General features: G+C 44.0%; 2 protein-coding genes across 4 annotated transcripts; both read left to right on the top strand.

The window, feature by feature from the left end:
* Positions 1 to 425: 425 nt before the first annotated feature.
* naa25 (N-alpha-acetyltransferase 25, NatB auxiliary subunit) lies at positions 426 to 13,238 on the top strand. Of its 2 annotated transcripts, none has more exons than XM_070924840.1 (24): positions 426 to 506; positions 2,259 to 2,344; positions 3,785 to 3,923; positions 4,008 to 4,126; positions 4,279 to 4,353; positions 4,442 to 4,549; positions 5,430 to 5,508; positions 5,864 to 5,975; positions 6,064 to 6,153; positions 6,309 to 6,481; positions 6,572 to 6,684; positions 6,765 to 6,972; positions 8,279 to 8,368; positions 8,450 to 8,630; positions 9,098 to 9,197; positions 9,284 to 9,435; positions 9,539 to 9,664; positions 9,847 to 10,090; positions 11,163 to 11,286; positions 11,374 to 11,439; positions 11,528 to 11,625; positions 11,722 to 11,832; positions 11,925 to 12,065; positions 12,829 to 13,238. In XM_070924840.1, exons 1-24 carry the CDS (start codon positions 449 to 451, stop codon positions 12,949 to 12,951), a joined length of 2,916 nt encoding a protein of 971 aa, XP_070780941.1. In that variant the 5' UTR covers positions 426 to 448; the 3' UTR covers positions 12,952 to 13,238. The 2 variants fall into 2 exon arrangements, with proteins under 2 accessions (XP_070780941.1, XP_070780942.1); XM_070924841.1 differs by having other exon boundaries at positions 11,925 to 12,071.
* Positions 13,239 to 16,018: 2,780 nt separating this feature from the next.
* Positions 16,019 to 24,183, top strand: brap (BRCA1 associated protein). Of its 2 annotated transcripts, none has more exons than XM_070924584.1 (13): positions 16,019 to 16,257; positions 16,526 to 16,687; positions 17,223 to 17,454; positions 17,534 to 17,723; positions 18,058 to 18,171; positions 18,447 to 18,595; positions 18,919 to 18,994; positions 19,093 to 19,231; positions 20,122 to 20,231; positions 20,308 to 20,397; positions 20,484 to 20,587; positions 21,496 to 21,635; positions 23,695 to 24,183. In XM_070924584.1, the coding sequence occupies exons 1-13, from the start codon at positions 16,179 to 16,181 to the stop codon at positions 23,922 to 23,924; spliced, it is 1,815 nt and encodes a 604-aa protein (XP_070780685.1). In that variant the 5' UTR covers positions 16,019 to 16,178; the 3' UTR covers positions 23,925 to 24,183. The 2 variants fall into 2 exon arrangements, with proteins under 2 accessions (XP_070780685.1, XP_070780686.1); XM_070924585.1 differs by having other exon boundaries at positions 16,019 to 16,266; positions 16,532 to 16,687; positions 17,259 to 17,454.
* The last annotated feature ends 3,391 nt before the right edge of the window (positions 24,184 to 27,574 follow it).

The following is a 27,574-nucleotide window of genomic DNA, read 5'->3' as shown; positions in this document are numbered from 1 at the left end:
TAACAACAATACATTATAATTTATCATGTGATCGTATATTTTGTATTAATGTGAATCTGCAAAGTAACTATAGCTGTCAGCTAAATGTTGTGGAGTTATAACTGCAGTGGAGTAGAAGTACAAAGTAACATAAAATGGAAATACTCAAATATAAGTACCTCAAATTGTACTTGAGTAAATGTACTTTAATTTAGAGGTAAAGTTGAGGTATTTCAAAGATTTTTTTAACAAGATAATGTAACTTTTTGTGGAAAACAACAAACCAGACAGAGTACACGCTAACCCTTCATAAGTACTACACATATCTGGAGTTTACACACAGTGGTACTGCAGTACAGGCTCGTGCACAGAAGATGACAGTTTCAGCGAGGAAAAAAGCCTTTAATCGCTCCTCGAGGCAGCTCACACTGCGCATGTGTGAACATTTACCCAGCAGGTAAATTCAACCATGGCGGCGAGAGGCCATGTGCAGGACCCCAACGACAGGAGACTCAGACCCATATACGGTGAGGACTCAATGGGGAGTTACGTGTTTATGCGTGTTTGGAGGTCCGGTAAACATTGTTGGGCTCTCTATCGGTGCATGTGTTAAAAGTAGAAGGTGTTGGAGTCGGGGGGCAGCGATGCGGCCCCACCAGCTCCGACCACGGACTCTGCTGCCTGCAGCGCCCAATGACAGTGCACCTTACCCGGTCTGCCACCGAGCCGGGGTAGGACACGGCTGCCACGGGTCTCTGGATGAAACCGTGCACCCGTGTGTTAAACCTACAGACCCCCTCGGTGGTGCTGGAGCACTGAATGGTCCGGAGATGTTTGTCGTCCGGTCTGGCTCATTCTCAAAGTCGAAGTGCTTTCTCCTTTTGCTAACGGTCGCTATTTGACAGCTAGCTAGCGCGCTAATGTGTCAGCTAGCCAGTCAGCTCATGTACCGGCTGCAGCTGTATGCATGTTGAGGAAAAGTTGTTTGTTAGTGCCGGTTGTGTGCCTCGGGGTGACGGGCATTTCTGTTGTGATCAGCTGTTCGCGTCCAGTCTGAATCTGTAGCTAGCTAAATGTTAAACGGTTAGCTTTCAGCTAGCATTAGGATCATAATAGTGTAAGGACAATGCTTCAAGCTAACTCTTGTACATGAGCGGTAGCTAGCTTGCTTGCTAGCTAGCTAGCATGGAGCTGTCACAGCTCACGGACCTCTTACAGCCCCGAAAGAGGGCTGAACAGTGAGCTGCTAAATAACGGAAATAATGGACAGTCACTGTGTTAACTCTAGCCCTTTTGTATCAATGAGTATGCATAAGAACTGCGAGGAATCGCACCTGTGTAGTAGTAGTTGTATACTTTCTAACTGTTAGCCTTGTACTGACTGAAATTTAACGGTATTTCACGGATCCAAACAGAGACTGAACAGGTTTTGTTGGGAACTTTGTCAAAGCATTTAGCAGCAGGGATGTTTCAACTCCGCAGCTGCAGTGAAATTAAAACGTAGTTTGAAAACCATAAATAAGTCAGCAAGTCTCCATGTTTCATCCCTGGCTGGGATCAGTCAGTGCTGCTTGGTTTGAATTGATCAACCCCTGGATCTCAGTGATTAGTGAGTCCAGGTTACTCACATTTCTGTAGACTTTCGTCAACTTTTGGTTCTTGTGTGATGACAGCTTGAACAGAGAGAATAGACATGACATAATCACAGTGTACTGTCTGGCACAGTTAATTATGGCACCCAGCTGTCCTGAAGAGGGTCTCTGTTTGTGTGAGGCTGCCTGCACATACTTCAACGTTTACAAACCATTCAGAAAGACATGTATATACTGATGGTGACGGCTTAACTGGGGCTTCAGCTAACTATTATTTTCATTATCCATCAATCTGCTGATTATTTTCTCTATTAATAGGTTAATCGGTCCATAAAATGGCAAAAAAATGTCTATTACAATTATGTAAAGCCCATGTTAATATCTTCAAATTGCTTGTTTAGTCTGACCAACAGTCCGAAACCCAAAAATGATCAGTTTACTGTCCCGTAAAACAAAAAAAAGCAGCAAATCGATTGTCAGAACAGTTCAAGAAAGATTTTCTGTTGATCAGCTAGTCCGTTTTAAATGACCAATCGTTTAATCTCCAAGATTTACATGGTAACACACAGCATTTTGCTAAGTCACTGTTGCCCATTGCATTCAAACGTATATGTTTAATGAATTCAAGTCTTAATATTTACAGTCGCCCTCATTAATGTAATAATGTTGTCCCCTGTGTTTCCCCAGATTACCTTGATAATGGCAACAATAAAATGGCAATACAGCAGGCAGACAAACTGCTGAAGAAACACAAGGACCTGCACTGTGCCAAGGTGGGTGACTAAGGGGCAATACACACAGAAAGTGTTGAGTTGTGTTTGTTTTCCCACAAAGCCTCTTCCACTGTTGGCACACGGATCTAAGAAAATACAAAACAGTTACAAGTGCACTGATGTAGTCTTGATCTCTGCATATATTATTATTATGATTGTTATTGTAAGACATGTTAGCTGTTGTATAATACACAGTAGGATCTCAGTCGTAATCTCTCTCTTTGTATTCATGTCTAAGAGAAACACACATGCACACATTTAGTAGTGAGGAGTGCAGCAGTTTGCTCAAGGACACTTTGACAGGGATGAGCACATGCTGCTGTGGGGGTCAAACCTGTGACCTGGTGGCAACTAGACCGTAATAAAAAGACCCCCCTGCTGTCACCAGCCATTAAAAATGTGTGTAACTTTGGTATAGCTGAAAAAACCCCATTTGTTATAGATTTGTCAGATACACAACGAGTTGAACATCTGGAGGGTGCCCTGCACTGTCTGATAAGTCTGCTATTAATGACGTGGACATTTTAACCTCCTAGTTCAATGGTTTCCACTTTGTTGACTGTATGACTCTTTTAAACATGATAAATGGCTACTTGTGACATCTTACGTACGGGTTGCTGAGCTGTGAGCGGTTCAACCAAAGATGGATTTTTTTCCTTTCACAGATTGCTAAATTTGAATATTCTTAGAGACCTGAAAAGTATTTCACTGGAAAGTTTAGGCCGTAGTCAGGAATCAATGTAGACGGAATCGAGAAGCAGTTAATGTAAATTTGGGACCAGTTTCAATTTAGAACCCATTCTCAACTACAAACCCTGGCTGGGATAAACCCTCTCTAAGTTCGGAAAGTTTTCTGTATGTTCGATGATGATATACAGAGTGCATCTTACTCCTTTTTATTTCATCTGAAAGGGCAAAAAATCAGATATATCCCAAAGTTACAACCAGTTACTGTCAGCAAAGAAATGCCTGAAAAGGTTCTTAACGAGATGTTAAGCTGGTGTTACTCAGAGTCACAGTTTGTCTCTCAGTTCAAAGAATGAAGAAGAGGTCCACTGTGAGGACAGGCCGTCTTGTGGTGTTTAATAAGATGTAGATTCGTTGTCATTACAAACGTCACAGTCGTGACATTGATTTCAAATTCAGCCCAACCACAAAAACCATTGTGAGAAACTATAAAATGATTAAATGTGAGGATTTTGTATCTGTCTTATGCTTCTCTGGAAGTTACTCTCAAGGAAAAACACTGATCATTTCTAATGCTTTAAATAATTAGGTGGCTGGTGAGGTCACAACCAAATTCACGTGCCTGAAAATGTGTCTTAGTTACATCCCTCCAGACAGCAGCTCGGCTCCCGTGTGAATGTAATTTTCTGGGTAGCTAACATCCTCTGTTTTTTTCCTGTAAGCCCTGATCTTTGTCTGTCCTCCTCCCTTCAGGTCCTGAAGGCTATTGGCCTTCAGCGGACTGGAAAGCAGGATGAAGCTTTCACTTTGGCCCAGGAAGTGGCCACTCTAGAGCCCACCGATGACAACTCTCTACAAGCTCTGACGATACTGTACAGAGAGATGCATCGTCGTGAGTTCACACACACTCGCACACACCTGAAGGCTGGTAACACCGAGGTGACTGCATGTTGAATGTTGTGCGTGTCGTTCACAGCGGAGTTGGTCACCAAGCTGTACGAAGCTGCAGTGAAGAAGGTTCCTCTCAGCGAGGAGTACCACTCTCACCTCTTCATGGCGTACGCTCGCGTGGGCGAGTACAAGAAGATGCAGCAGGTGAGAAAGCTCACGTCCACACTTGCATATAAACATGCAAACACACATGACTAACAGCTGTGGCTTCTGTGCTCCATTGGTAATTTAAAAAGATGGACACATAATCAGAATAATGAAGAGGATGTTGACGACTGCATCTTCGCCCTTTACAGGCAGGAATGGCCTTGTATAAAATCATCCCCAAGAATCCGTATTACTTCTGGTCTGTCATGAGTCTGGTGATGCAGGTATGGGCCGGCGTTTACCACACAGACTTTCACTTTCATTGAATGTTATTCTGGAAATAACACAGATGCCGTGTTGTTTGTTGTTCAGGCCATCTCAGCACAAGATGAAAAACTGGCCCAGACTATGTTCCTGCCTCTGGCTGAACGCATGGTGGAGAAAATGGTCAAGGAGGAGAAGATCGAAGCAGAAGCAGAGGTGAGGAAGCTTTATTTGACCTTTTAGAAATACCATGTGTTTAGTAGTTTTAGTGACGGTGGCTCTACATCTGGTTCTCCATCTTTATATTTATTCAGGTCAGTTTTATCTATACAGCCCAGTATCACACATTTTCCCTCAAGGGGCTTTACAATCTGTAAAGCATACGTCACCCTCTATCCTTAGACCCTTGATTCAAGGAAAAAACAAAACCTTTAACAGGGAAAAAATGGAAGAAAGCTCAGGAAGAGCAACAGAGGAGGGATCCCTCTCCCAGGATGGACAGACAGGAAGTCGATGTCTTGTGAACAGAACAGACTAAAGTCAAATTACAGTATGTTACTGTATTGGCCCGAAAATAAGACAACAAGACAAAAGTCTTTGTGAAGATGCAAAACACTTTCAGACGACTCCTCATCCTGGTGAGAGCGAGACATGAAGTACTTTCCTTGAAGCAGAACGTAAATTCCCCTTTTGTGTTGCTGGTCCGTCCGTCACACGCTCACACTCTCCCGTTTAGCCTGACAGATGTTTCTGCAGATGCCTCGACTCGTTTTCTCTTATCAGGAATTTGTTTCCTCCGTGGCGGCAGAACGTGTCACACGAGCCGTCAGGAACTCCTGATTAACTCTCCAAACCGCCCATAATGCAACGCTCTTCTGTAGCCTGGTGTCACTCCGGTACTCGCAGAGAATATCTGATGTTGTCAAAACACAAATGTTTAGCCCTCAAATATAATACGACCCCCGACTTTTTCAAAAGCAGTTCCCAGAAAAAGATGTCGTCTTCTGTCCGAGCTGATGCGTTTATTTCTGACTACCTGTTGCAGAGTTGCTGCTACTGTTTCCAGTGGTTTACGGCTGTTTGTGTGTGACTGCAGGTGCAGCTGTATTTTATGATCCTGGAGCGTTTGGGGAAGTGTGTCGAGGCTCTCGAAGTGATCAGGGGCCCACTTGGGGGTACGTATGTGTATTACTGTGTTTAGTTTGTCTTCATTTACAGTGTTACCAGCTGTCTGATAACTCAGCTGCAGTCCTGTTGGCAAGACGTTTTCAAATCAAAGTGGTTAAGAAATACGCATAATAAGTATAATAAGAAGTATAGGACAGTAAGACGCAGCATTCTCAACATAGTACACATCATAGAGAGCAACAGGAGGCAGCAAAACATTGACGCAATAACATGATAATATCCACTATTCAGTGTTTGTAGCGAAACAAAACGCTGTGAAACAGCAGGACACGCATGGGAAGTACTGCTAATAACCACATGAATAGTTTGTAATATCTTTTATATGTGTGTGTCTTCCCACAGAGAAGCTGACCAGCGAGCTGCAGAGCAGAGAAAACAAGTGTATGATGCTCTACCAGAGACTACAACGCTGGCCCGAGTGTAACGCCTTGGCCCACAAGCTGCTGCTCAAAAAGTGAGTACAGGCTCTCACCCGCCTGTAAGAAGCTTGTGTGAAGAACTACAGATGAGCACAAGTTCCAAACCTGTGTTTCTCTTTCTAGTCCTGACGACTGGCAGTTCTATCCCTCCTACTTTGACTCTCTCTTCCACCTGATTGATCAGTCGTGGAGCCCGCCAGAGGAAGGAGAGCAGTGAGTACAGAGGGTTCTTACTGTGAGCTCCTGTGGTGCCGCTCTGTTGGGCAAGTCTAAACTTTGGAAGGATGAATGTAATATTATCCAGCGATGACCGTCTGTCTGTCTGTCTGTCTGTCTGTCTGTCTGTCTGTCTGTCTGTCTGTCTCCAGCTGTTCGGAGGGTTCGGTACATCACACTGTGGCTGAAGTGGTGAGGTTTGTGGAGGAGAGGATTAAAGGGGAGGACGGCAAAGACTCTCGCTCACTCAGAGGACCTTATTTAGCTCGGCTTGAATTAATGCACAGACTGAGAGACCGGGGCTGTCCTGAAGAAAGCCTGCTAGGTAAAACACACACACACACAGTTGCTTTTGCTCTCTTGAGTTTCACCTTTTTTCCAGGTGCTTTATCCTCTTGTATGTGACTTTAAACAGGCGACCCTTTAGAGCTAATGGTGCAGTTCTTCGGGAAGTTTGGAGACAAACCCTGCTGCATCACCGACCTGAAACTATACCTCCATCTGCTCTCTCCTGAGCTACATGTCCAGGTAAGACGCAGCTACAGCAGCCCCGGATTCACTCTTGTGAAAACGCTGTGAAACGCATTTCTCTCTTCTTCTTCTTTTAGTTCATTAACCGTCTGAGTGAAGCGGTTCCACTGGGGGAGCAGGGAGAGGAGGGCTTTGCTTTTCCAGACGACACCAAAGCGCTACAGAGGCATTTGTGCGCGTGTCAGCTGAGTCGAGCGCTCGGCCTGCATCACTCGCTCGACGTGGATGGAAAACTGCGGCTTATCGCGGAGCTCAAAGCTCACTATCGTCACGGACTCAAGTTTGGTAAGAACACTTTTATTCATCCTGAGACCTTCTGGCATTTGTTCAGGATCATCAGATTGTACTCTGAGCTCAGAGGCAGAAAATCTTGTTGTACACTTGCGCAAACCGGACAGATTTGTGACTTTAACAACAAAGTATAAATGCGCCGTGTTTCATGCTCAGTGGCCAGAAGAATGGAAGCCCTTGTCCACGACCACATTTTCTCAGTGGTTCATCGTCATGGCAGTAAGTCAGTAAAAGCGTTTTTAGGAACCAGTCGTCCCAAGAACCAAACGTCTCTTTTTGACTGCGTTTTCACAGCATCGTGGGAAAAGAACGTGAGAAAAGTTTAGGCAAATTATACTCATTTAAAAAAATGAGTACGTGATGAGACGACAACACCGTCAACATGGTGCTGTTTGAATTTCACTGCTGAATGATGATTTGATGGATGTTAGATATTCAGAGGCGCTTCCTCTTTTTCTTCTTTGCTCACCCTCGATTTGCTTCCCCTCTGATTGGGAAGTCTGTTACAAAACCTAGTTTAAACAGAAATACATAGATAAAGGAAATCCCCTCCCTAGTCCTTATATTGATACTACAGGCAGCCACTGCTGGCTAATTGTGTAAAGTAATGCTCCTCACAAGTGTGTGTGAACGTTGAGTGCTGCAAACTCTTTCCCAATAGCCCTCAGGCCATCAGAGAGCAGTACATTTAGAACGGTTTACCTTCCCACGATGCAAGTCAAGTTCTTGAGTCAATAAAAGGGTTCCAGAGTTTCTGAGAAGGAGCGATAAAGACCTGCACCAGCCTTACTGTTAAAGAAAACAACAGGGAGCTTCGTCTTGCTGCTGTCTTTGTCTGGTGCTACATGTGCGCTCCGGCTTCAAGGTGTTAATGGTAGTAGTAGTTGTTGATGGAATATAGATTCATCAGACCAGAAGACTGCTTGAGTTTCTCAGCCCAAATTAAAGTCTGAAGCAGTTCATCGTGGAGCACAGAGGTCTTTTCAGGGTCACCTGCTGAGAGACAGATGTGCAGACAGACCGGTCATCATCCTCTTGAGAAGCAGCCAAACTCATATTTACTAAGCCCTTCACACGCAAAGCGAGTGTGGAAATGTTGTTCCTGTTGTTCTGCACTCGTTCATGCAGCGAGACGTTTGCATATGGAAAGTGTCTCTTTCCGGTCTCTGAGCGCACAATAGATTTTAAACCATGTTTGTCAAAGACTTGAGACGTTTTAGTTTATTTTGTTAGATATAAAAGTTTTGGTGTCGGTACAGAAACTCTGAGCATCTGCTGCCTGTTTATCTCCGTTTGACAGGGATGAACGCTCTGAAGACGGAGCTGCAGTTCTCTGATATGTATTGTCTCATGGCAGCTCACGTATACGTCGACTTATGGACGGAGACCGGTGAGTTTGTCCTCCTCTTATTCCAGATGTGTCTCTGTTTCCGTGACGACGTCTCTGATCGTGTTTCTCTGTGTGTTATAGGGGATGAGAACATGGTGTGGCAGGGTCTGGGGGTCCTCCAGGAGGGTCTGTCTCACAGTCCCTCCAACGCCCAGTTCAAGCTGCTGCTGCTGCTCCTCTACTGTCACCTGGGAGCCTTTGAGCCGGTAGTGGACCTGTACTCCAGCCTGGACGCCAAGCACGTACAGCACGACACCATAGGGTCGGTGCATGAACACAGTTCCCTTCTACTGCATCTGCTTCAGTCTGTGACGGCAAAAATGAAGTGCTTAAACCTCCTGATATTTACCAATAAGCCATTAGGCGGGATTAAAAATTAAACGCACATACAATTTAAAAATGGTCAATAAAGTTGAGAAAATGATGCAGCAGCAGTGCTTCTGTCACAGCCGACAAAGCTGCGTTCTCCCTGTTTTCTGATGAGTCGCGAGGACCTTCTTGTTTTTGTGGAGAGAAATCATAAAAGATGATTTAAAAAAACGGTATCTTTTAATAAGCTTAGCTGTGTCTCTGCCTGAATGCCTGGCAGCTCCTAAAGCCCTAAAAGTAGGACCGAAAATGGGATTTTTGTCCGACTAATATTTCCTCCTCTGAGATGTTTGATAGACACGAGCCCGGACCAGCGTTTGATTCTAAAAATGCTTTTTTTTTTTCTTTTTGAATTTTCAGGTTTCTGTTAACACGTTATGCTGAGTCGTTGGGTCAGTTTGCTGCAGCCTCCCAGTCCTGTAATTTCTCCCTCAGGTTTTTCCACTCTAACCAGAAAGATGTAAGTCCCTCCCACTTTGAAAGCCAGCGTCACAAGTTCTTTTGTTACCTTGTTCGCTTAATTTATCTGTCCTCTCCTCCCTCCAGACCTCAGAGTATATCATCCAGGCGTATAAGTACGGAGCGTTTGAGAAAATCCCAGAGTTCATTGCTCTCAGGAACAGGTTGAACCAGTCGCTGCACTTTGCTCAGGTCCGCACTGAGAGGATGCTGCTGGACCTGTTCCTTGAGGCCGATATGTGAGAATATGCTCGAAACACACTCTAAATTATAGCAGCTTGTGCTGTGGAGTGGAATTCTTCATTTGGATGTTGTCTGTTTTTGTTTTTTTTTGCCTTCCAGCGTGTTGAGTCTGGAGGAGAGTGTGAAGGCCATGTCTTTGTCTGCAGAGGAGGACGACATCCCCTGGGATAATATGAGGGACAACAGAGACCTTACTGTTTTTACCAGCTGGGACCCTAAAGAGAGGTTTATAATTCATGATAAGTCTTGAAACTATTAGTAGTCGTAGTTTTTTTGTTTCCAAAGGTTGCCTTTTATTTAGTTTAGCCTCATGTTTGTTGTGGAATAAAGGTTGTCAACAAGTAATTCTCCTCCATACTGTTTGTTGATGAAATGAACTCTTCGTCCTCGTCCTCGTCCTCCCACAGACAGTTAACTGACGAGCACCGACGTCGGTCTCTAGAGGAAGAGTCGGTCTGGCTGAGGATACGCTCTCTAACACTTCGCCTCCTCACCTCTTTGGCCACGCTGGGACACGCCCCCTCGCAACAGAACTCTGAGATGACCAATGAGAACGGAGTGGGAGACAAGACGTCGATCCTCAGCAGCCTGCTGTCTCAGCTCAACCAGACGCTGCAGACAGCCGCTCAGATAGCAGAGAAACGCATGCAGGTGTGTTTGACATACAGGCTGTAAACTCTTCCTTCGTGGGGATTTGTCCAGTTTTTAAATCAGGACAGAAAAGCTTGTCAGATCTTTTAAAACTTCCTGGTTGAGCCTTGTGTAGCGCGCGTTAAGCTTTTTGAGTTTGAGGTCGTTACATCCTCCAGCCAGCGTTAATGATACGACGACGGTGCAGTCTGTTTCCATCAGTGGAGCCCGCAACTACAGTTTAGCTTAGCTTAGCTGTGGACATGACCAAAACATGTCTGTGGAGGCCTGGATCACACCGGCGATCTAAAACAGGTCTTATCTGCTCCTGAGAGAAGGTTTTGCCAGTCTGCTGCTGGTGATGGAGTCTATGAGGTCCTTTTTAAACTGTGGTGGCCTGATGTCTATTGATGAGAGACATCAATCTCAGACCAGCCGCTAACTGCCAAGACACGTGTGACATTTGTGAGCCTCCTTCCTCTTCCCATTGCAGCTTAATCTGGTCTATGGAAAGAGATGCAGCTGCAGGAATTGTCTGGTTTAAAATGGATGCTGCACCCTTTTGAGACGGTGAATGTTCAGGCGTTCTGTTCCACAAGGCCTCAAGAGATAGAAATATACATTTAGACGTGTAACATGTAGGTATCGGAAGACGTTCGACTGGAGAAACTCTGACAAAACTAGCTTCTTTTAGGCAGGTCACACCTGCAAATCTTAACACGACAGGATCGTCCATGAAAACGGCTTCTTCACGGGCAGCCGGGCACAGATTAGAGAGCTCAGCGATGTTGGATTGAAGGGGATTTCTTTATCCACCAACTCCTGGAACCAAAGCCACGACTGAAGGATGTTGGCTGCTCAATAATGAAACGTATAATTTGGCTCCTTTTTTATGTCTCTCTTAAAACTTTGCAGTTAAGTAGATATGTGTTCATTTAACTCCCTAAAAATGACTTTGAGTGTCAGTTTGGAATAAAAAATAATCATACTTTTTACATATATTAATATTCAAATCTTTGCAGTACTTTTGTATGGCATGATGCTAGAAATGTGTGGAGCACTTTGCTGTAATGGTGTCTGTGTTGTTTTCCAGTATCCATTCCTGGGACCACCCTCCACCCGCCTGGCCTCAGCGCTGTCCAGTGGCAGCTGTCAGTGCCAGGCTGCGGCCCTCCAGCTGTCGGTCCACCTCCAGGAGCTGGAGACTGCCGGACTTGGTAAGAAGAGACGGCAGAAACATGAAGCAGACGAAGAGTCTCCTGATGCTTTTACGCTCACCGCTTCTTCTCTCTTTACCCTCTCAGACGAGTCGTCAGAGCTTCAAACTCAGATCTGTAACGGTTTCAAATCATTAGTAGTTCAGCTTCAAGGTGAGTTAGCAGCTGAACCTCGAGCACAGTGAGCGGCAGAGGTTTATTCTGTCTGTCGTGATTCACGTTGTCTTCTTTATGTCCACAGAAATACTGAATAAATGCAAAGGGGATTTGTTGGAAATGAAAGAGGGCAAATTAAAAACCCATCCCACCTTATTAGAAAACCTAATCTTCTTTGTTGAGGTGAGACATCTCCGCTCCACAGAGAGACGCATGATTTCCTCGCTGCACTGCATCTGATGTGTCGAAGGTGTAACGTATTAATGTTGTTCTGCACAGACGGTGTGCATAGTCTTGTGGATGGCTAGTCACTGTGCCAAGATCCTCCGACCACTCAAGACTAGTCTACAGAAGAAGAAGAAGAAGAAAAAGGATGCAAACACGGCTCTGGTACAGTTTGAATCCTCCTCGTCTGTCCGCGGTCACTCGCTCACCTGCTCACTACTTTAACGGTAACCGTCCGTCTCTGGTGTCTCTTGCAGCCAGCGGTGGTGTGCGGGTTCCAGGAGCTGTCGGGGAGCTTGCAGGACCTGCTCACCCAGGCTTTGGAGCATATAAAGGGGCAAGAGACTGGCATGACGGCCCTTAAACTGGCCAGTTTAACCTTGGAAGGATACCCACAGGTTAGTGTACGAGAGAGCAGAATATAAACTCTCTGTTCATCTTTGTTTTTACGGCCTCTGAATCAAAGCTACAGATTAATCTTTGTTTGCCTCTGGGCCGCTTTGGGAGAAGTGACAATATACAAGCGTCAGTAACACGCTTGTTTCCATTTTGAACGCTGCAGAGCACCAACGAAGACGGAAAATCAAAAACGTTTCAACATTATCGAACTAACATGTAATATGTTGAAGTCCTAAAAGACGTCGTGGCTGGGGTCAGACGTTTTTTTGCTCCCTGAGGTGACGTCGTTGCCGGGTGCAGGATGACCCCACGAAATCGCCAGGGTCTCCTGTGTCCAGTCAGTTTGAGAGGGGGAGTGGGACAGATAAAGGGGACGCAGCAGGGCGACTTTAGCCTTGCTAGCTCCTGCAGATGATGACGACTTTGCTCACACTATTTTCAAGTCTCACCTGCTTTTTGCGTCAGCATGTGAGTAAATATCTAGAGTCTTACTGTGTAAACACGCAGCAGCTTGTAATGTTAACTTTAACAAAGTTAGCAGCAGATGGACAATGAATTTTAGAGTACAAGACGTGAGTACTTTGAATTTAAACAAGCTATTTAATCCCACATTACAGCAGTTTGAACCTGGAGTGAATATCTGTTTGAGGACATGAGGTGCAGCACCATTACAACATGTAGTTGGTCGTACATCAGGCCCCGACAGGAGCGGAGAACATCGTGTTGCATCGAGCATGATTTTATTTTCTCTGTGTGTTTCAGGAGGAAGCGTCATTCATGAAGGCTGCTATGGACAAGGTGCAGAGCAGTTACCTGCGTTCACTACAGGAGGTGGGAGATCTGCTCAAGAAGAGAGCAGAAACTATAAAGAACCTCAAGATCTGAACCCCATCACACGCCCCAAAATAAAGACGACTTATACCCCCCACCATCAGCCCCCCCCCCCCCATGCCCCACACCACCGTCTGTCAGCCTACGAGCTAACCCACGAGTCCTCGTCCCCCCCCTGCCGGTCCGACAAACCCCCGACTCCACCCGCCGAGCGCACACGTCGTTACTGACCTCCTTCCTTTCCTACATTTCTCTCTGAGCGTCTGAACTCTCCGTCTGGATTTATTTTTCTCTTTTTCTTTCACTTCAACACTCACCTCTGGGACATTTGCAACTCTTATAGCACACAGGCTTGTAAGTGAACTCGTGACTTTATACAGTTATACGTGAAAATGAGGAAGAAAAAGTTCCTTTTAAAGAAAAAAAAAAAATAGAGCAAATTAGGGAGAAAAAAAGAATACGCAGTTTTAGATGAACTAATCTAATAAATTATTGTACATAGTAAAGAGTACGACACAATAAACCACTATTCAGTTTGTTTGTCAGTTATGTTTCCGCTTTGTTTTTCACTTTGATTCACCAGAAAAACAAAGAGACGCACACGCACGGACTGTTAACACTAAGGAGGAAAGTTCTTACAATGTGCTGCTGTTCCAGCTGTTTCTCTCCGTCAGAGCGAACAGGCACAACTTTACATTAAACTGATTCACTCTGTGGACACACGGACACCTGGAGACCTGCAGACTGAACTTTCCCCGTTCAAGAATTATTTTGTCAACGTCGTCTTTCTTTCTTTTTTTTTTTGCTTTGTGTATCTTGTGTGTGGCTTTGGTACTGAAGGTGGAACCACCTCTATAGTTGCAGTATTATAAACAGCAGTGATGGGATGAGTTCAATAAGCAGGTCATTTTAAAAAGAAACTGAATTGTCTGCCGCTATTGTTTCTTTATTATTTTTAATATTAGTAGAAGTGGTGCTTGTAAACATGTCTATCGTGGAATCAGGTTGTTCCAGCACAAAAACAAATCAGGCGTGGATCAAATAATCACAATCCTTTTAAGACTGACTTGATTAGAATTATTTAAGAGACCATGTGCGAATATCTTTTAATATGGATGTTCAACAAAAACAGACATGGAGCAGCGTGACGAGGAAAAATCATGACAAGATCTTTTTCATGTCCGTAGTGACGCTAGAATGCATGTTTAGGTTATGTTGAGGTCTGGTTCAATCTGGACCAGAACATAAAGAGGATTTTGTCGTCTTTGACCCAGATCTGATTGTACAGGCAGTTATTTTCAGCCAAGATGCAGCTCCGTAGAATATTGCGTTGGCAGCGAGCAGCTCACGCCCCGACAGGTGCGCTTCACAGACGAACATTGGACCTAAATGTAAATAAAAGTGGAGGTCGCCTTTTCAGAGAACAGCGTGGGAGGACGTCCGTGTGTTTTAAGAGCAGCTGCAGTAGATACGATCAGATTTGTCTTGTGTTCATGTTTTTGTCATTCCCGCCTCAGACACCCACAACCTCTCCACTCCCCCCCACCCCCCAAGAAAAGTCTCATGAACCACAACATCCTCAGCTTCAGCATCTTCTCAGTTTGTGAACAATGAGCATCTTCTACTATAATAATGAATAACCAATGAGACAAGCGCAGACATAGTTTACAGACGTCACCGCGGAGCACTGATGGACGACTGCTGGCACTGCAGGTGGTGAGCAGTTGGATTTTTGTTTTGCTATTATATTAAGGATTTGGCAGAGCAACGTGAAGGTGTGAGTAAATGGTGTATCCTCCCCCTCCCTGTTAGTCTTGTATACGCTTACAATCACGTACACATCTGCTAATAAATGCCTTGTTCTGAAGACTCGAGCCCATCTGTTTGAGTGGATCCGCGGCTGCAGAGAAGATGTGATCTGACTGCATGTGTTGTTGTTGTTGCTGTTGTTGTTGTTGAGGTTCAGAATGATGGTTGACAATCTGGAGCGTCATCTCACCACCTTCTTTTGTTAGAAAATGGAAAACAGAAACACTGGAATGTCAAAGCTTTTTTTAAATAAAAAAAAGTAAATGTGAAAATGTGGTTGTGAAATGTTTTGACGTCTACTTTTATTTTAAATTGTCTTTATTTTAAAAGTTATAGAGCTGCAACGATGAGTTTATAGACAGAGAAAATGAACGTGCAACTATCAATGGATTCATTAGGAAAATAATCTGTAGATTTATCGATAATGAACAAGAAAACAACAACAAGTTGTGTCCTCAGTGTTTTATTTGTGAGGAACAAAACCCACTTCGACAGGTGGTTATAATAAAAGTCTGAGCTGTTGATGGATTCAGAGTTGAATGGAAGTAAAGAAAGGCCGCAATAATTAGATTTTTGCTAAAATCTTGTGCAATTTATGGCTAAATTTAACCATTACTGAGCACACAGGTGGAATCTTTCACTACAACATTTCCTGGAAATGATCATGATGGGGCTGAAATTCAGAGGAAACCTGTCTGAATTTGTAGTTTGAATTCCACTATTTCCCAAACATACTGAGCAACTAGATTTTTTGACATTTAGATCCAAAAATAACTAATTGACCATAAACGCTTAAAAATCAATCTTACTTTCGATGTTTTCAACCAATCAATTATTTTGATATCAGCATTTTATCCAACATGCATGAGAAGTCCTTAAAGTGCTCAGAAAAAATGAGAATTTGAACTAAAATTTAAACTGAGCAAATTTCTGAGGAAGATCATATGATACGATCAAAAGCACCAGAACAGCTACTAAATGGACCTTGTTGTGAAATATATGATCTTTAGGCTGTGAGTTCCAAGTTTAAGGACCCTGGTCACAAATTAGCCTTTTGTCCTTTTATAGAAGAAACCAATTAAATGTTTGAGGCAATTTCCAATTCTACCGGGTGCAGTGCACAGTTCGTCCCTGTAGGTGGCAGCAACACACAGCGGGTTAATTATTGCTGGTTCAATTTGTACACGAAGAAGAGTAACTTGCTAGAAACAGCTGTGAACACAGAGATATGGTAGCTAGCCGAAGTCTTGGATAGTTAGAACGTATTAGCTATCAAAACACAAATGTGATGTTTGTGTTTATAGTAAAACACCGATAGTCCTGAACTAAAAGGCGTTAGCTTATATAAGTTATATTTAGTCGTTAGCTATCTAGCTTTCTCGTCATCTAGCTAGCTGGACGTGTAGCTGGTTTAGCTAGCTGTCACCGGGTTGTTTTGTTCTTTGTAAAAGTGTCCGTGTCTTTTATAACACATGAGTGTGTCTCTGGTCGTTATCCGTCTGGAATTAGCCGACCAGTCTCCTTCTCCACAAGGTTTCCAGTACTCAGCTGGTGAGTCGAGTTTCGAACAACGTTAACGTTAAAGTCGCTGCGTTTGTGTTGAGTTAGCCAGGAAGCTAACCGGCAGTGACAAGTGAAAGCGTTCAGACTGAAGATCCTTCTATCTACTGTTAGCCACTTCGTTGTTAGCAAAAGTAGACATTATTTATTGAATTAGGCTAACTGAGTCATGTATACCCGTTGTGTTGGGACACTTGGCGGTCCAGTTTGTCCGTTAGAGCTCACAGGCTTGTCTCTGTGTCTCTGCTCTCGTCTGCAGTTGAAGGCATGTCAGATGAGGAGCTGCAGGAGAAAGCTCTGGGTGTAGCCAAACACACTCTGGGTGGAAAGACGGATCTGGAACGAGCAGCCGTACTCCACCAGCACATTGGCAGCAGAGCCATGGGGGACATGGTTATAGAAACCTTTGAGCCCAGCCCAGGTAAGCACATGCATGATGCAGAAAGCTCTAAAACCAACAAGCTGGAAGGGAACAATAGTTGCATCGTTCTTCAATGTTCCAGGCAGAGTTCATGATCAGATTAGAGTCTGTCGTAAACTAGCCGATAAAGGAGAAGACTGGCAATATTTTATATATGTATTAGTGTCCAAAAACTATCTCATCAATGAGTCACACTGGGTGACACTGTACTGTAGTTAATTTTGAGTAAATCTCACGTGCGACGTCCTGCTGCCACAAATACTAAGATAATAAGAAAAAATAAGGTTGGGGGAATAGTCCCCAACAAATGCACTACAGTGAGCAGCTGTTTTAGGAATTTAGGAATTTTCAGTAGGAACCAGTGTTCTTGGAGCTGAGAGCCACAGACAGGAAGTTGGAATTTACTACCAGACTAACAAACACAATGTTGGTTTAGTTTTTTCATGGGATTTGTTGACATTAACAAAAATGTAGACTATTGGCAAACACATCTAAAGTTATATGCAGTTTTGTAACTACTGGACTTTCACTCCAGATAAAGGAGGAGGTGAAGACTCCGGAGGTTCAGCAGGGCAGAACAGTGACCCTCAGGCTGCTAAGCCTGAAGCAGACAGTCAGGGGGTCTCTGAGGGTTCGCAGGACAACAGCGAGGCGACGGGAGCTGCTCCTGACTCCCCCTCCAAGCAGCTGCCGGACCAGATCTCTTTCTTCAGTGGGAACCCCTCAGTGGAGATCATCCACGGTATCATGCACCTCTACAAGACCAAGTGAGTCACATCTGACGTGTTTATTCTTTGCTTCAGACGTTATCAGCTGTTCCAACACAGGATGTTTGTCCTGTTGCAGCAAAATGACATCACTGACTGAAGACGTGAGACGCAGCGCGATGGTGTGCATCCTGACTGTCCCCGCGACCATGACCAGCCATGACCTCATGAAGCTTCTGGCACCTTTTAATGATGTCATGGAGCACATGAAGATCATACGGGACTCTACCCCGAACCAGTACATGGTTCTGATCAAGTTCTGTACGCAGGTAAGATCTCGGCATAATCGCGATTAGACAGTTTTTCACTTGTGCAGGTTTGTTTGAACGTCAGTGCCCATCTTTGCCTAAAGATCAGTAGATTTTGTCAGCCATAGCTGCTGTTCTGTGTTCATGTTCTGGAGGGACGTTCAGGCAGGACTTCCCAGTCGGCTGCTGAACAGCATTACGTCATCACATTCATGGGCGGTCAGTTTGCAGCTTCAGACTTTGGAGTCTTTGTAATGTATGTGGAGGTTTGCGCCTCTAATGCCTCGTAGCATATTTCCGACCATAGGCACTGTCTGATTTAATGCTGCTTTTTTTCTTCTCTGTCTTCGTTCAGGCAGACGCAGACAGCTTTTACACAGCGTGTAATGGCCGCCAGTTCAACTCCATAGAGGACGCAGTGTGCCAGCTGGTCTACGTGGAGCGGGCAGAGGTTATAAAGTCTGAAGAGGTAAATACACACATTCTCCGGTGGTTCTCTAATCAGTCTTTAAGAACAGACCCCCCAATTTATTCTTAAAATGTAACCATTTGCTAGAGCAATTAGCAATTAGTCGATTAAACAGTAAACAGAAAAATAATCAGCAACAATTTTGATAATCAGTTGATTTAAAGGGTCGTTTTTCAGGCAGATGTGTGAGACAATGTGAGGACTTGCTCTGTTTTTTTATCGTTGTAAACTGAATATGTTTTGGTTTTTGATTGTTGCCCCCCCCCCCCCCTCAGGGAGCCAGTCTGCCGGTGATGGAGCTGACCGAGCTGCCAAAGTGCACCGTGTGCCTGGAGAGGATGGACGAGTCCGTTAACGGCATCCTCACTACTCTCTGCAACCACAGCTTTCACAGCCAGTGTCTCCAGCGGTGGGAAGATGCCTCGTGAGTTGTGTAGACACACACACACGCACACACACACACACACACACACACACACACACACACACACACACACACACACACACACACACACACACGCCACACTGCCAACAGTTCATGAGATTGATTTAAATATAAAACCACATAAATAAAAGAACCTTCACATCACATGCTCTCTCACCTGATTCTTAGTCCGCTGGTTGTTTCTCCGGGCTTCATGTCATGTGTTGTTTGTGTCTGTCCCCCTCTTTACATGCATTCTTCTGGTTCACAAAGGACCTCTGCACGCAGGTTAGACAATAGATGAATGTGTGCTCTGTTTCCAGGTGTCCTGTGTGCAGGTACTGTCAAACACCAGAACCAGTGGAAGAGAACAAGTGCTTTGAGTGTGGCGTGCAGGAGGTAACTGATCTCTAACTAACTCTGGATCTTCTTTTAGTTCACTTCAGCTTTTGTCTGTGACCGAACCTTGTCTCACCTCGTCGCTCTTTTCTCTGTAGAACCTGTGGATTTGTTTGATCTGCGGGCACATCGGATGCGGACGCTACGTCAGCCGGCATGCCTACAAGCACTTCGAGGAAACACAGCATACTTACGCTATGCAGCTCACCAACCACCGGGTCTGGGACTACGCAGGAGGTACTGAACTCGTGTGGATGTTTGTGTGAACAGGCACGGGATGGTCATAGTAAATTGCAGTTTATGGCTGTTTTAGCTGCTTTAATCAATGTCGGCCACTAGAGGGCAGAAGAATACCTAAACAGTCTGTTAATCACAACCTTTATAAAGTTAATGTGTTAGCAAACAGATGTCTGCCAGCACACCCCGCATCTCTATTCCTCCGAGCTCTTTAAGGACTTCTCGTCCATGTTGGCTCATAAGTCAAGATTCAGAGTTCAGTCTTGATCCTGGACCTGGTGGAGGTACAAGTCGTGTTTCTGGCCACTTAATGAATGTAAGCAGGTGAACGAGGCTGATGATCGATACAGTAAACGTGCCACACGACCAAAACATGGAGCTAAAGGAGGTTAAAAGTCACTGGAGGTTATATATTATGGTAAGCAGTCCCCTTCACATTACAGTCAGAATAATGTTGGAAACAATGTTGATGCAGCTTTAAGTCGTGAATAAAGAAAACATCTAAAGAAAATATTGGGGGATAATTTTCTCCCATCTGCAGGTTATCAAACCTTCCTTTGACGCCATGTTCTCACCCAGAGATGTCAAATGGGATCCAACGTAGAGATTATTTTCTCAGTTAATCCATGTGGTCAACCAAATGTCAGAAAATAGAGAAAATGACCTTTTGTTAGTTCCCAGAGCCAGATGTGATGTATTCAGATTGCTTGTCTTGTCTGAACAGTAATATAAAGCAGCAAATCCTTAAAGAACCAGCAAACAAACAATGACGGCATCTAGATATGAGTTGATTGTTTGAGCTTTAATCCGGTGGGATGACCTTTCCATGATGTTTGTGGAGGTTTTTGTCTCTCTAAGTGAGCGGCCCGCGGTGATCTGTGTGGTTACAGATAACTACGTGCATCGGCTGGTGGCCAGTAAGACTGACGGGAAGATGGTGCAGTATGAATGTGAGGGCGACACCTGCCACGCTGAGAAAATCGATGCACTTCAACTGGAGGTGAGCGTTTAGTTTTTTGTTGCTTTGTTTGTTAAATCAAGACTGAAATGTTGTAATGAATTCTCCATGTGTGCAGTACTCGTATCTGCTGACGAGTCAACTGGAGTCTCAAAGGATTTACTGGGAGAATAAGATCGTTCATCTGGAGAAGGAGACGGCAGAGGAGGTGCTGAGAGCTGAAGTCTCTGAATAGCTTCCACTTTATTGTCTTGTTTTTGGTTTCTGATCAAATGTGTCTTCTATCTCCGTCAGATAAACAACATGAAGGCTAAATTTAAGGAGACCCTGGAGCGCTGTGATAACCTGGAGCGACGGTTCGGAGACATGAGCAAAGAGAAGCAGGGCATCGAGAAAAAGTAGGTGAAGACTGACGCGTCGCTCTCAGTCAAAATAAACAAAGTAAGACAAAAGAAAAGTACTGTAAAAGTCAAGAGGCATGAATATGAAATAGAAACATATATTTTAAAATGAAAAGGATGTGCAAAATGTTCACAGTATAAAGAAACGGTGATGATGTGACGTGAGATTTACTGTAAAAAAGTCTGTTAGTGTAATCTATTGTAGTTGCGTGGAAGCGTTGAAGATTTTCGGAGAAGGCGTCTTTAATAAAAGCAAAATGCAGCTCAAGGTGTTTTACAGAAGACAGCTAAAAGATTCAAATACGCTTTAAAAGTATTGGGAAGTAAAGTAATTAAAAGTAAGTTGTAGTTATATTCTTCTGTATTTGAACACACCCAGCATCTCCCAGGTGTTTTACGCCGGGTGTTCAGCCTTATTTCAGACTACAGAGGGATGTTTCAACCGCCACTGTTTGTTTTAATTGGGACAATGAAGTGGGACAGAATATCCCAACTGAAGACAGAGTCAGTGTGATTTGACTCGTATTTTAGACGTATTTCTGTGCAGCGGTGCAGCATTTTTCCCAGCAGACAGTCTGACTCGTCCAGACAGGTAAAGCACAGGTGTAATTGATGACATTAATTAGGTGCGTCAGTCCCAGGGCTTTTGTATTGTGCATGCTCACATTAACATCGTTAGTGCCACATCTGCTTTTCCTGTTCTGACAAGTTAAAATGCCGGCTGTTTAAAGTGTTCTAACGGAAAGCTGAGGCTTATTACAGCAGAGCCACGTCGTCGTAAATCCTTCAAGACTTCCAGCGACGAGTCTGAGGGAGAACCTGCCGACACTCAGCCGCTCTGTGTCTGGTGCGTTCAGGTGCTCTGTGTCTGGTGTGTTCAGGTGCTCTGTGTCTGGTGTGTTCAGGTGCACTCAGCTGAGCAGTCGGGTGGTGAAGCTGAGCCAAGAGCTGAAGGAGGAGCAGGAGATGAACCGCTGTCTGAGAGCCAATCAGGCGCAGCTGCAGTCCCAGCTGGCAGAGGAGGAACGCAAAGGAAAGGAGAGCGGTGAGAGAGGGACGGGGGGGGTGAGGGGGGGGCAGCCGGTCAGTCAGCAACACAATAGTTTTCAGTGTTTAAATGCTGTAAATATCAACATGTATTGATAGTAATATCTTCATAGGAGAACATACCACAAGATGTGTCCCTTACTGTTTGGTATCTGCTGATTTGAGTCCAATCCAGTTATATTTACATAAATGTAGAATCATTTTTACACACGTGTTCACACTGCGGGCCGACGCTGAGGAGAACAGCTGATCCTGATCCATTAAAATAAGATCGGGGTCGGGACGTCTCGACGTACCGCACTGGTCTCGTCAGCTGGTCTGTCGCTGGTTTAATCAGCACAGCTCAGAATATGGCAGAACTCCCGTAGATAAAGGGTCATACGTGCCTGAAGCTACACGGGTTATTTTTGTTCTTGCCAGCAGTCATTTTGTACTTCCTCTTTTACACGGTAATATTTGCAAATCATAAACAAATTTCAGCTGGACAGCAAGCCGTTTGTGGCTGCAGGAAGCGCAGAAGTTAAAGAAACTCTTCAGAATCTTTGTAAGAGTTACCTAACAAGTGCTTCCACCACCATCATGAGAGCAACTCACACTGACATTTCAGCCCTGGAAGGTTTTCCTCTCCACTCTGCCCCGAGGGCAACGCAAATGTCAGGCTGGAGGTCTGAATGGAAACTTTGGGCCTGCAGTTTAGACATACCTGTATTTTTCCTTCAGCTCTGAGGATGAGGATTGTTTAAACAAGTGTTCACAGCTGCATGTGTTTATGTGGGAGGCACTCGCACACTTTGTGACATTTCACTTGTTTTGATGAGCGGGATCTGAGAGTTTCGTCCACAGCTCCGTATGTGCGTCCTGTTGGAGTCGATGTAAACGCTTTTATAGTTACCACATGTTTCCTGTTCACACGGGAGTGAAGTGTGTGTTATTTTTAAGTGACTGCAGTCAGAGTTTAGCTTCCGTTGCACTGCACTGTGAAGGTTTTCCAGAAGATTTCTTGTTTTGGGCGGCAAAAGACACACGTGGAAGTCAGAACTTCATTATTCTTCTTTTAACAACTTCACTGTTACATCAGAACCATTCATTTGACCATGTCGGCGTGTCTTGACATAAACGATAAAGGTGATTAATGAAGTCTTGTGACAAAGATCGAAGATCTAAGACAGTGCTTTGAGCTACATGCTAACGTCAACATGCTAACATGCTGGCGTTTAGCAGGTGTAATGTTTCCCATGTTCACCATCTTAGTTTAGCGTGTTAGCATGCTAACATTTGTCATCAGTTTTGCAGGAGTTTAGTCCAAATAAACCAAATGTTAAAAAGGCGACCTGATGATGGCGCTAGTTGAAAAGTCAAAGGATCAACCAAGTTATTACAGTTCAACATGAACGTCTGAACCACATTTCATGGCGGTCCGTCTGATAGTTGTTGATGTTTCAGTCTGGAGCGACCGGCCAACATTTCCATCCCTGCAGCTTCGCTGCTAACGCGGCTAAAAAGCATCAAGCTGTCAGTGCGCTCTGGTGCACAAACTATCGCAGTGTTTCTGTAAAATAATCTGATGAGGCAGCCGCAGCGTCGTTTCCCTCTAAGATCTGAACACCATACAGGATGTAAGTGCAAGAGAGAGTTTAAATGTTTATTTCAGTCTCTTGAGTCGACAGAAAGTTCACACAGCTGTGTGGCTGCAGAGACCCCGAGGCCAGCAGTGAGGGGGCGTATAGACTATATAATATAGAATATATCATGGAAGTGTGTCAAGCAAAGGGTTTGTACTGTTAACTTGGGTTTATGAGTTAAGGGAGCTGGACATCCATCAGTAACTGGGTGATGCTTCCTTCTGATATATTAAAGCGTCAAATGATGATGTGAAGACGAAGGCTCGTAGTGATGAACCTCCTCTCGGTTCTGACGGAGCTTTGTAGAGTTTCAGCTCATTGTTTATCTTGACTGTTCTCTCAGCGCTTCATTGTCACATGGATTCAGGATCATGTTGCTCTGTAACTGCTGGATGTGATGTATTTCCCATCTCTTTGCGTGGCGTTGTCCTCCAGGCGACCGTAAGGACGTGGCGATAGGAGAGCTGCAGGAGCAGCTGAGAGACGTGATGTTTTATCTGGAGGCGCAGCAGCAGATCGAACACCTGCCTCCGGAGGCTCGCAGTGAAATCCAGGAGGGACAGATCAACATCGGAGCCAGCCCGTCGGACGGCGCTCTGGGCTCGGCAGGAGCCGGACCCTCGTCTGGCAGAGGCAGGAGAGGCCGGGGCAGGAAGAGGAAGTAGGCAAAGGAAGTAAAATCTACTGGAACACACTAGAAACTTTCGCTGCCTCTCAGCGTGGACACGTGTTCATGGCTGTCCTGTTGTTAACATGCGTCTACGTCAATGAAAGCGCTCGGAGGAGACACGAAGGCTCGATAGCAGAGGCTCAACTTCTTGACCAGTAAATAGTGATAATATTTACCTGCACAGCTTCCCACCTTAACGTAATGTAGCTCCCGCAAGAAGAGAAGTGGAGAACATTAAAGACACAGCAACTCAACTGTGTGATGTAAATCTGTTGTTTCCAAATCTAAAGAGAATCTATTTTGGTCATGAATATTTATTTGATCAAAATGATGTTCATTTGTGCCCAGTCTGATACCCTGTAGTAGTACTTCTTATCAGCGTCTGTCTGACGTCTTTATACGTCTTTAAAGTCTAAAGACGTCGCTGTGAGAGCTGGACGAAGACAAACGTTTGCTTTGTGTAAAGGAGAGTTATGACCAGACTTTGTCGTGTTTTCCTAAATCCTTTTTATCTGTTATCTAAAGTAAAATGCTGAAATGTTTTTATGAACATGATTTCTGAATAGTTTCCAAAACTAACACTGAAGATGAGTCAGGACGACGAAGATGACCGCTAATGTTGCTTTTTCTGATCGATGTTGGAAAAACAGAAGCCAACTCATGCCCTCTGACAGGAAGCTGTTAGGGAGGGACAGGAAGCATGTTTAACACCCCCCCCCCCCCCCCCACCCCGTGTTATCGAGGTCAGTGATTCCCAACCAGAGGTACTTTTACCTCAGGGGGTACTTCTAATATAATATATATATATATATCTCCACACATAAACTAAAAAATAAACTACATTTGGATTGCAAAGTGAGGCGGAGCTTTAGTTTATTTATGGCCACAACAACCAATAAGCTGTCAGCTGTGACAGGTGGCTCCTCCCACCGACCTGAGTCAGCTGTGACACCTGACTCAGGTGTTCTGACTGAAACTAGTAGGTCAAACACAACTTAGCACATTTACTCCATTATTGTACTGAAGTACTATTGTGTGGTACTTGTACTTTTACTCCAGTATTTTAACTAATGCAGTTAGTCGAGTGACAGAAAATGAATAGGCAGCTATTTTGATAATGCTGCTTTATTTGTCATTAAATACTAGTGAATTTGAATATTAAACAATTCAACAATTAATTGATTTAATCAAGAAAATAATCTGCAGATTAATCAATGATCATTGGTTCAGTTATAAACCTTTATACACATTTAATTAAATAGCTGCAACGTTAAAATGCTCCTCACAGGTTAATGCATCAGTGATAATAATCCAGAGTACTTTTACTTTGGATACTTTACATTTTGCTGCTGACACTTTCATACTAAAGTACACTTCTTTTTTTTTACTTTACTTTCACTTGAAGGATCTAAATGCTTCTTCCAGCTGAAAGGTTGGGAACCACTGATCTAGGTCATGTTTTCTGAGCCTGTACATCTGACATCTGTCCTGTATACAAAGAACTGAGCCCACGACATATTGTGGAAACATTGGAGGGATCATCAGATATATGACCTTAGAGGGACGACCCCTGATGGAGGAGAAGACGTGAACGAGATGACGCGATGAGGTCGATCTGTTCACTACTTTTGTTTTAGTTTCATGAGGTAGTTAAACAGTTTTAACTTCGTGTCAAAGCTTTAGATGAACCCCAAAGACCTTAAGAAGAACTGGACTTGCTGGTGTTTTTATCAGCCAGTTGGCTCACGAGGACGTTAACACTCGGCAGGTAGACAAAGTCACGACGAGAGATCCTTTTTTTCCACCTGAGATCAAAGAGTCCAACATTTTCAGGAGACTGTTAGCTTAGCTTAGCATAAAGAATGGAAACGGGGGGAAACAGCTAGCCTGGCGCTCTCTCCCCCAGTTTCTTTATGCTAAGCTAAGCTAACTGACAGATATGAGAGCGGTATCGATCTTCTCGTCTAACTCTCGGCAAGAAAACAAGTGCGTTTACCAAAAAGCTGACGAGGAGAAACAGAGCTGAATCTACCCGATGTGCCAGAGAGAAACTGTCACTTTACATGTCAGTTTGTTTTCTGAGAACTGATTTGTAGTTTTGTAGCGTCGTCTGTGCTGTTACAGGAGCTACATCAATAAAAAAAAAAGGATGTGGCTCGTGTGTGTGTGTTATGGCTGACTGGCCAGCTCACTTGTCCAGTTAGCAGTGCATTTTCTTTTTGTTGCCATTAAATCTCAATTTCAGTTGTCGTTGTTGGCTCTGAAATGCTGCTCCAACGTTCAATAAATAGTTTTCTAAAGTTCTTCACGTTGTTTTGAGGCAAACCGATGAGCTTTTCAAATGAGTCACGTAGAACGTCATGGGAAACTGCCCCCCCGCCCTCGTACTCGTGCTAAAAGAAACTAATGTGCTCATCTGTAGCATCAAAGTGCAGCTTGCGTTGTTAGTGTAGTCGCTGACTGACTCCACATCTGCCCCGGGGGCGCCGTCATGTGACTAATCCCTCCCTCCTGACACAACATCAACAGTTTACTTACAGCAGCTCGTTGAAAGTAAACTGTGTACAGAGATGATCGCAGCTCAGCGTGTTCACGTGTTCAGCACTGCAACGCTGCAGCTGGTGAAGGCGGAGCTAGTTCGATTATTATTATTATCAATAATAGTAACTGAAGTTAAATAAATGGAGTGGAGTTAAAAGTAAAAAATTTTCACTGAATTGTAGTACGGTGTAAGTGTGAAGTAGCATAAAATGGAAATACTCAAGTAAAATACAAGTACAACAAAATTGCACATGACAGCACTTTAGTAAATGTACTCAGTTACATTCAACAGTTGTGCAAACATTTGCCACAACTCTTGGTTTTCTATTCATATCCCGGCCTTTAAAGTCAGCTAACAGTCGATTTTCATCTTTTTGTTTGAACACAAAAAATTTACACTATTCAAATTTGCTTGTTTTGTCCGACCAACAGTCCAAAACCCCCCAAAAATATATTCTCTCTCCTGTCATTTAATAAGCAAAGGAAACAGCAAATCCTCACATTCGAGAAGCTGGAAGCGGCTAATGTTTGCCATTTGAAAAATCGAGCTAAATGCTACCGTCAGCGTGCTAACATATTTAGCAGGCATGATGTTTGCAGTCTTCGCCGTCTTAGTTTAGCGCATTAGTATGCCAACATTAGCCAATTAGCAGTAAACACAAAGTACAGCTGGTGCAAACTGATGATGGCGCTAGATGAAAAGTTTAGGTTTTTCCTCTGGGGATCATGAATGTCTGTACAGCATTTTCATGGTAACCCATCCGAACATTGTTGAGGTATTTCAGTCTGGACCGCCGCTAGCGTGGCTAAAAAAAAAAAGTCCTGCATTCAAAATCTTCCTCAAGAGAAAGTACACAAGTATTATCATCAACATGTTCTTATGTATCTACAGTAAAATGATGGAGCAGAATGGCTCCTGTCTGACTCATTGGACTAATACATGAAGCATTTTAATGCAGCTGGTTGAGCTGATTGAACCACTTTATATACTGTTGGCCAGTTTATTCTGATCCAGTCCATCATGTTTTATTAACTGATGATGTGCAAAGTAACTACAGCCGCCAGATAAATGTAGTGGAGTGAAAAGTACAATATTTCCATCTG

This window comes from Enoplosus armatus, chromosome 18 (assembly GCF_043641665.1).
Source record: "Enoplosus armatus isolate fEnoArm2 chromosome 18, fEnoArm2.hap1, whole genome shotgun sequence".
Classification (NCBI taxonomy): Eukaryota; Metazoa; Chordata; class Actinopteri; order Centrarchiformes; family Enoplosidae; genus Enoplosus; species Enoplosus armatus.
This window is presented reverse-complemented; position numbering and strand designations above follow the sequence as displayed.